Source organism: Cannabis sativa, chromosome 1 (genome assembly GCF_029168945.1).
Source record: "Cannabis sativa cultivar Pink pepper isolate KNU-18-1 chromosome 1, ASM2916894v1, whole genome shotgun sequence".
NCBI classification, from domain to species: domain Eukaryota; kingdom Viridiplantae; phylum Streptophyta; class Magnoliopsida; order Rosales; family Cannabaceae; genus Cannabis; species Cannabis sativa.
In genome coordinates, this window is record NC_083601.1 from 47,496,913 (window position 1) to 47,506,412 (window position 9,500).

Below are 9,500 nucleotides of genomic sequence, written 5' to 3' on the forward strand. Positions count from 1 at the left end.
TTGCTCGTAGCTCTTATTTTTTGTCAGTTCCTCAGTTTAATAAAAGTGATGCTTCTGTTGAAATTTTATCGATCAAGCTCATTGATTAATAAAGTTTCCACTCTATTCAAAAAAAAAAAATGTTCTCCACAACCAAACTTTCAAAACAAAAATGGCCGCTTTCAATTCTTCACACTCTCTACCCACTTTGTAAAACCTCTTCCCTAGCCACCATGGTGATTGGTTGTATGAACACAAAGTACTACTTGCAATGACATTAGAACAAATCAAAGATCAACTATTAGAAAATTTAAGGATGATCATCTTTATTTCATATTGACATATAACATAGGGAAAAACACAAACATAACCATTGTACTAGGCAACTAACATGCATACTAGTACAATTAACATATAGGTCCATCCCCTAAGATTACTAGATGTATTTGGATTTTGGAATCCAAACAAGATTCTGTTCAGGGAAGTAATGGCAAACTGGTAAAGTACCAGGTTCAATTCCTAGGACACTAAATGACACATGGTTACGACTCCACTGAGAAGTATCCATATGACAAACAGCAATAGCTTCAACCTTGTCTCCATTTTCACCACCCAATAAGATCTTATACACCCTGTTTTCACTAACTTGGTAATGACAATAGTACACTAAATAAGGATAAGGCATGGTGTGACAAGCCACCATCATCTTATGAGGACCCAATATCTGTTTAGGCTCATCCAAAATGGTGTAGTTTTGAAGGGACACTCTCAAATTGGTCAAGTGAGTAGTTGTGACAACACTAATCTCATCCTCTAATCCGAACGCGCCACGTGCAAAATCGAGCATGGATTCTAGAGAAGTAGCACACGTTTTGGTTTCTCCTATGATGGATCTAGACTCACACTGCTTTAGGGTGTCTTCCATGGCACTACCTTGGGGAGATTGTGGGGTGAAAGAGAAACGGTTGAGAAGGTAAGGAAGGTGATTTAGTGAAAAGGGTATGGATGATGCTTCTTGTAAAGGCAACAAGCGTGGTGGTGTAGTTGAAGGATCTTTCTTGGGAAAGTAAATGGGCATTGTTTTGCCTACTTTAAGGTCATTTGTGGTGAAGAAAATCATTAAATTTGGATCCATTTTTTCCATGTGAGACATCATGTGGTCATGAGCTTGAACATGTTGTGTTTTTGCTTTTTCTTCAATCTTATTGCCAATATTGCTTTCGCTTGGAAGTTGTATGTATTTTCTACTCATCATGGACATTGATTCATGATGATCATGATGACTCCCATAACCAAGCTGCAAAAACATTACATCAATATATACATATATAATTAATGAAATGAAAAAATGGATTTTAATTTGTAGAACATTACCTCGAAAAATAGTAAGTGAATTATTAAGAAATTCCTAGAAGCAATAACTACTCCAAAAGTACCCATGTTTTTCTTCTCTCTAGTTGAAACTTCTCCTAAAACTTTAGTCTATCTTAATTTCTCAAATAAACAAACAAATATAGCAAGTAGAAGTGAAATGATGAGTACAAAAATCTTTTATTTTTCAAATAAATATTATATATCAACATTGTAGGACCATGTCATGTCACTATAATTAATTTTATAGTAAGGGGTGTGCATAAATCGATCCAATTCAATGAAAACTGACCGATCCAATTACAACCGACCGACATACATTGGATATCTGATTGTGATCGGATCGGATTGGATGTTATTTTCAAATATCCAATTGGATCGGATCGGATGGTGGATGGGGTGTCCAAAAATCCAATACATCCAACATCCAATCAAATTAATTAGTATTTTTATTTATTTTAGATGAGTAATTAGGTTTTATATTGTTATATATAAATTCTATATGTATTTATGAAAATTAATATTAAAATTTTACTTTTTTTTTCTTGGATTGGATGAATCCAGTCTAATCTAATACATACTGGACCTAAAATATTTGATGGATCCGATCCGTTCTAAAAAAAGTTAGGTCTAAAATATTAGATAAACTAAAATTAAACCAATAAATATATAAGAAATACATCCAATGGATAGAACCGATCCAATCCAACATCCAATAGATGTTGGATCGATTGGATAACTAAAATTAATTGGATCGGATCGGATGATAAAATCTATCATCCAATATATAGTTGGATCAGATCTGGATAGGCCTATTGAATGTGGTCCAATAAACACTATAGTTTCTTATATATTGCAAGTGTCCACATAATTTTATATATTAAACTTGGGATATTTTCACAAACATATTTTTCGATTTTTTATTATGAAATGTTGTGGCTACGTTGTACATATACACATTTTTTGAAATAATTGAATGAAAACAATATAGTATATAGTGATTTTCACGTGTCAATTATTGTTTTAATTAATTTGAAGTGAGACCAAAATGGGATACGAATCTTATCAACTCTTCCACCATGAAATAATATAATAGTAAATTTCATCATCTTTCTGTCTTTTAGTAATTATATAAGATCATTTGTTAAAGATGCCAAATAATTTTTATTTTATTATAAATAGGATATATTTAGATGGATCTTTGGTTTCAAAAGGAAAAATTGTTTTTGAATCTTTTAAACATAAAAGTTGAATATATTATTATTTTATTTTTTTATTTTTTTTTTAAATGCGGTTATTAATTTTCTATTTATTTTTTTAAGAAAATAAATACATCAATTGCAAAGATAAAAAAACATTTTAAATTTTAATTGCATGCACAACAAATTTATAAGTAAACTAACAATAATTTTTAATAAAGATCCTAATTCATTAGGAAAAGATAAATGCTTTGACTTTGACAGGTATAAAAGAGCAATCCAACACTTCCATAAAAAATTAAAAATAAAAATTGTTTCTTTTCTGCTTGAGAAGTACATATTTGTCTCATTTGTATAATACTCTTAGATTGATTTTTTTAAATTATTGATTATTGTGATTTTAATCTTTTAGGATATTGAAAGATTAATTATGCATTTGGAGTCATTCAGAGAGGTTTTAACACATTTTAGTGAAAAATAGTAAAAATTAGAGAGCTCGATTTGACAAAACTGAATGTAATTACATATTTTGACAACTTTAAAAGCAGAAATGGACTTGAAGCTCATTATGAAAGTTGTAGATCTCATTCTCAGCTTTTCGAAACATTTTTTATCGTCTAATTCCGAGTTATATTAAAGGAGTTATAACCAAAATACCAATCTGAGCACCTCGCACAAATTGCTCGGGATTTTCAACAGTAGGCTCTCGCCGCAGCGAGCCTAAAGCTTCGTCGCGACAAGGGAGTTTTGGCTACAATAGGAGTTTTCTTTGCTGCAGCAAGCGTAAACTTTCGCCGCAGTGAGAGCGTGATTTTTGATTTCTGATATTTTAAATTTTATTTTTAATTTAGATCAAAGGAACTTTTATGGGGATATAAATAAGACTTTTTAAGTTCATTTTTAGCACTTTTAGACCGTATTTTTTTAGAGAGAAACCTAGAAAGAGAGTAGAAAAGAGGATGATTGCTTCATTAATTGTTCATCATTCTAGTTCTTCTCTTCTCCTTAATCACTCTTAATTAATTATGATTTTGATTTGAGTAATTTGCGGCATAAATATTTGAAGTTTCAGCTTTATTTTCTTGTATTTTTTTTATTTTACAGATCACTGTTTTTCGAAATTTGATCAATTTATACATTTCAAGAGTCGAAATCTGAAACTAAAAAAACAAGTGTAATTCTATTCTAAAAAAATGACTATGAAGAAAAAAATTATCTCTAAAAATGACACGAATAATAGACTAAAAATAGCCTAATAGTCATAGCGCCATCCGTACACGTGTTGAATTCTTATCTTTTTCTTTCTTCTCGCGAGAACCCCCCTTCCCTAACCCTTATTCTTCTTCTTCTTTAGTATATTACTAACTTATTTTATTCACATGGTATGATTTTAATTCTGTTGTACTCTTACAAAACCATACTCTTATATAAATACAAAATTTTCTAATATTTATTAATTATTTCTAATAATTAACATGTTATTTATTATATATATGTATTTTATATATTTAAAAATATATTATTTTTAAATCATTTACTTTTAGATATAAACCTTAACAATGACATGCATATTTTATTTTATTTTATTATTATAATATTCATTACAGAGCTAAACGAAATAGGCAAATATCATGACACTATTCCCATTAAGATTCTTATTACATTGCATTTGCATCAAAGCAACAACCACCTAAAGCTTGTTTTAGATCCGAAAACAAACATTTATTATTACAAGGATAATCATAAGTAGACACGTACACATGTATATAGAGAATATAATCAACGTACTAAATACAATCATAGACTTAAGATTGGGGAATGCCTTTCTCGTTGTAATTTGTAACGTGCACGGTAGGTTCGAAATCTTCTGCAAATGATTTATGAGTATTTGCATGGTAAGATGTGATATGTTGCCGCCTATTTGGTTTGAATATCGATAGGATAGGCAGTGGCATGAGGCTCAGGTTCAAAATCTTTAGTAAATATTGAATATTTTCCTGATGATGATTTAACTTCATTGTCAGGATAAACTGAGGCATGAGGCTCAGGTTCAAAATCTTTATTAAACAGTGAATATTTTCCTGATGATGATTTAACTTCATTGTTAGGATAAGCAGTAGCATGAGGCTCAGGTTTAAAATCTTTTGTAAACAATGTTTTTACTGATGATTTAACATCATTGTCAGGATAAGCAGTAGCATGAGGCTCAGGCTCAAAATCTTTGGTAAACAATATTTTTACTGATGATTTAACATCATTGTCAGGATAAGCAGTAGCATGAGGTTCAGGTTCAAAATCTTTAGTAAACAATGTTTTTACTGATGATTTAACATTATCGTCGTCGGGATATGAGGTAACATGAGGTTCTGGTTCAAAGTCTTGAGTGAAAGTATTAGGACTTTTATCATGGTTAGAACACTTGGGTTTTGGGTGGTTGGGAATTTTTGGTGTGGAGTGATCATAATTATGACCAGGAATAATAAGGCTTTGAATTGCCTTTGGCATTGGCTGTTCTTTCATCACAATGCTCCAGTATTCTCCTGCTGGATCTTTTCTTGATTCAGTACTCTCACAGGAAAACAGCTGCACAACCACCAATATATAAGTAATATTATTTATTAATTAACATGCATACTCTAATTGTAAAATAAAATAGACTTATATATATATTTAATGAAATTGAAGATTAGATAATATTAAATAAAATAGATTTGAGATGAGAATGCATATACTAGAATTAGTGAGAGGCTAGCAAGAACGGCACAAGTAGATTTCATGATGATCTTCACTTCACCACACTTAGGATACTTTCACAAATATATGGTTCGACCTTTTATTTTGAAAATGGCCAAAGGTTTGCTTCTATTTATAGCAAAATGTTGTGGCTATGCTGCACACATTACACATTTCTTCAAATAATTGAATTAATAATAGGTATAATAATTTTTACTTAATTTCAAGTGGGACCAAAATGGGATAAGAATTCATAACACTCTTTGTCTTTTAGTAATTATTTAAGATTATTTGTACGAGTGAGGCGAGTAAGGCATGCGTTCCGAAAATTTAAGTTTTGAAATTGTGAGAAAAAAATATTATTAGTGTTGACATAAAATATTAAATGATATAAGAATATATCAAAATAGTGTTTAGTATAGTAATAGAGAGTATTGTTTCATATTTTTTTTTTTTTTATTTTTTATTTTTATCTTTGTTTAGAATTTGTAACGTCCTCGCTTCAAGCCTCCATTGGGCCCTTACACCCACAGACTAATGGCTCTTATACACGAGTACGCCACTCTGGCTGCTTCCTGGATTGATGGTTGACCCTACAGACCAACACGAGTGTTTTCAGCGTGTTTTGTCCTCACTCACACGCATCCTGGGAAAACTTCCCAGGAGGTCACCCATCCTTAAATTGCCCCAGGTCAAGCACGCTTAACTGTGGAGTTCTTTCGAGATAGGCTACCGAAAAACAAGATGCACCTTGTTGATATAGGTAGTACCAATCAATCCATTTAAGCCCTCTTCAACTGTGTAGTCACATACCTACACAGTCTCAGAATCATCCCACTTGACCTTCCCCAGGCGGTGTGGGATTGCACAGCTTACCCAGTGTTTCCCCTTACGGATCACGGGACTACTGACTGTCACAATCACCCCCCCTTACGGGGTCCGACGTCCTCGTCGACCACACTTCCGGCTGGGTCAAGGCTCTGATACCATTTGTAACGCCCTTACTTACGTAAAATAAGATGCCATAAATAAACTGGCGTTAAGATACTAATGTTGCCTTTATTTTTTTTTAAAAAAAAAAAAAACACTTTTCAAAACATGGGTACCCAGTTGAAAATAAAGTATTACCACTTAGGGAAAAGTAATAGAAAATTTAAACGACAACATCCTCGATAAGTTTAATAAATTAAAAAAAAGAACTTTCAGCGGAAGATGACCAAGACCACACGCAGTTACATGATCACACGAGATACACCCCATGCTGCCCATACTCAACTTGTCACCGAAAGCTTACAGGCTTACTTATCTGCACATAGGGGGTAAATAAGGGGTGAGCTGCAAAGCCCAGTAAGGAAAAACACAATACTATGTACCAGCATTCACACATCATAGCACAAACATATACATCAAACATACAACAACCTAATCATAAGTATAAATAGAGGCAGCCACACAAATACTGAAATACCACACACTCACACTCACAATCACACTCCAGCTTCCATACAAATCTGGAGTGTCTTACGTTCTTAACCAGAACGCAGTACCAATAACCAGTGCACTCTTACGTACACTGCCTCACTTACCACATCACCATACATGTGTGGTTTCCAACCACTTCCAAGTACCTGGAACATGATTAAACATCCATATACAATTCATCGATAAAACACTATTTCACCGAAACTATCACATTCCACAGTTTCAATACAATTTATTCAAGCAGTCATACTAGATACTCAAACCATATAAAAAGCAAGTATAAAGTATAATTATTTTTCCTTACCTCAACTCCGCTGTAATTAACTCTTACGATACTTTCTAGGCCCTATAACAATTAGTGAAACCCTTAGTCCACTGATAAACTCAATATATTTATTACTCTTACTGTACAGCAAGTTTAACCTAGAATTTGACATATAAAACGTTTGAATTAGAAGTCCTACTGTTCACAAAGTTTTTAGTTAATTGAAAGACCTTTCTAACGGTATAAAGATCATCAAAATCGGAGCTATAATCTAGGAGTTATGCATGTTTTCTCAAAACAGTTTCTTTGAAATTCTGGATCACGCTGATTTCTGAATACAGCCTAAAAATAAATGTTTTAAAAATAGTTACACCCTGATCTAGACAATACTTTCTTCATAAAAAATGTAGCTATTTTCCTAAGCTATTTTCCTAAAAATGTTTCAGCGGAAGATGACCAAGACCACACGCAGTTACATGATCACACGAGATACACCCCATGCTGCCCATACTCAACTTGTCACCGAAAGCTTACAGGCTTACTTATCTGCACATAGGGGGTAAATAAGGGGTGAGCTGCAAAGCCCAGTAAGGAAAAACACAATACTATGTACCAGCATTCACACATCATAGCACAAACATATACATCAAACATACAACAACCTAATCATAAGTATAAATAGAGGCAGCCACACAAATACTGAAATACCACACACTCACACTCACAATCACACTCCAGCTTCCATACAAATCTGGAGTGTCTTACGTTCTTAACCAGAACGCAGTACCAATAACCAGTGCACTCTTACGTACACTGCCTCACTTACCACATCACCATACATGTGTGGTTTCCAACCACTTCCAAGTACCTGGAACATGATTAAACATCCATATACAATTCATCGATAAAACACTATTTCACCGAAACTATCACATTCCACAGTTTCAATACAATTTATTCAAGCAGTCATACTAGATACTCAAACCATATAAAAAGCAAGTATAAAGTATAATTATTTTTCCTTACCTCAACTCCGCTGTAATTAACTCTTACGATACCTTCTAGGCCCTATAACAATTAGTGAAACCCTTAGTCCACCGATAAACTCAATATATTTATTACTCTTACTGTACAGCAAGTTTAACCTAGAATTTGACATATAAAACGTTTGAATTAGAAGTCCTACTGTTCACAAAGTTTTTAGTTAATTGAAAGACCTTTCTAACGGTATAAAGATCATCAAAATCGGAGCTATAATCTAGGAGTTATGCATGTTTTCTCAAAACAGTTTCTTTGAAATTCTGGATCACGCTGATTTCTGAATACAGCCTAAAAATAAATGTTTTAAAAATAGTTACACCCTGATCTAGACAATACTTTCTTCATAAAAAATGTAGCTATTTTCCTAAGCTTTAAAACGAGATAAAGATCTTTTAAAATGGATCAAAATTGAGAGAGATATTGAATTTTTACTGAAGACACTTTTTCTGAAACAAAACTTAAAACGAAATACCATAACCGAGTAAAGATCCTAACTTTTGACTGGTAAGAACTCCGAACTAGGGAAAGGTTTCTTCAAAGAAAATATAAATTATTGAATTATCTTTCTAACAGTACAAGAATCGCTGTAAAATAATAGATATCGAGAGAGATATCACACTTTTACTAAGGTAATATCGGAAAGAAATTTTTAAAAAAAACTGTAAATCGACAGTCTGTAAAACATGAATTTTTGACATCGAAATACTCAGAATTAGGAAAGAGTTTCTTCATAAAAAATATAGATCATTAAATTATCTTTAAAACGGTACCTAGATCACTGAAAACGGACCTATGGGGAGAGAGATATGATAGTTTTATGAAAGCCTATTTCTCTGAAAACGAAAATAAAAACAAGTACGAATTTTACCTGAAGATTTCGAAGACACGGAACGATGATCGGTTGATTGCTAACCCCGAAGCTCTTAAGATTAAAACAATTGATTTGGTTCAATAGAGAGAATAAAAAAAAGGAAATTGAGAGATGGTGAGAATAAAGGAATACGATACTATCTGGCTGCTAGGGTTCTAGAGTATATACGTATATAACATATCGTATAATAGGTTTAAATTTAAAAATAAATATCTAACTAATCAGATAAAATTATGCTGATTTAAATTTAAATTTTAAATTTTAAACTAACTAACTAATCTAATGCTTCACTATTTATTTATCTCACTATTTAATATATACTAGGTGATTGTTACGTGCCAAGCCACGTAGTGTTAGTTTTATTTAATATTTTAGTTTTTTATTTTAATTAATAATTAAAATAGTATAATTATTTGAATGATTTGTTTTATAAAAATAAAATATGTGTCAGTATATTTAGTAAGTAAAACATAGTTGTGTTATAATAATGTAAGTTATTAATAGTAAAATGTACATTAATCTTCTAACTGAAAAAAGTTCTATTATTTCATTTCATATC

At 32.0% G+C, this 9,500-nt stretch overlaps 2 protein-coding genes and 1 long non-coding RNA gene across 3 annotated transcripts; all 3 read right to left on the reverse strand.

Moving 5' to 3' along the window:
• Positions 1-280: 280 nt before the first annotated feature.
• On the reverse strand, positions 281-1,601 carry LOC115707933 (BURP domain-containing protein BNM2A). Its single transcript, XM_030636039.2, has 2 exons — positions 1,354-1,601; positions 281-1,276 (listed from the first exon to the last, which is right to left on the reverse strand). The coding sequence occupies exons 1-2, from the start codon at positions 1,417-1,419 to the stop codon at positions 416-418; spliced, it is 927 nt and encodes a 308-aa protein (XP_030491899.2). The 5' UTR covers positions 1,420-1,601; the 3' UTR covers positions 281-415.
• A 2,567-nt stretch (positions 1,602-4,168) lies between these two features.
• Positions 4,169-5,427, reverse strand: LOC115707934 (organ-specific protein S2). The gene is made up of 2 exons (XM_030636040.2): positions 5,282-5,427; positions 4,169-5,132 (listed from the first exon to the last, which is right to left on the reverse strand). The coding sequence occupies exons 1-2, from the start codon at positions 5,324-5,326 to the stop codon at positions 4,467-4,469; spliced, it is 711 nt and encodes a 236-aa protein (XP_030491900.2). The 5' UTR covers positions 5,327-5,427; the 3' UTR covers positions 4,169-4,466.
• A 1,166-nt stretch (positions 5,428-6,593) lies between these two features.
• On the reverse strand, positions 6,594-9,252 carry LOC133033568 (uncharacterized). Its single transcript, XR_009685699.1, has 2 exons — positions 7,636-9,252; positions 6,594-7,068 (listed from the first exon to the last, which is right to left on the reverse strand). It is a non-coding gene; the product is annotated as an uncharacterized LOC133033568 (long non-coding RNA).
• Positions 9,253-9,500: the final 248 nt, after the last annotated feature.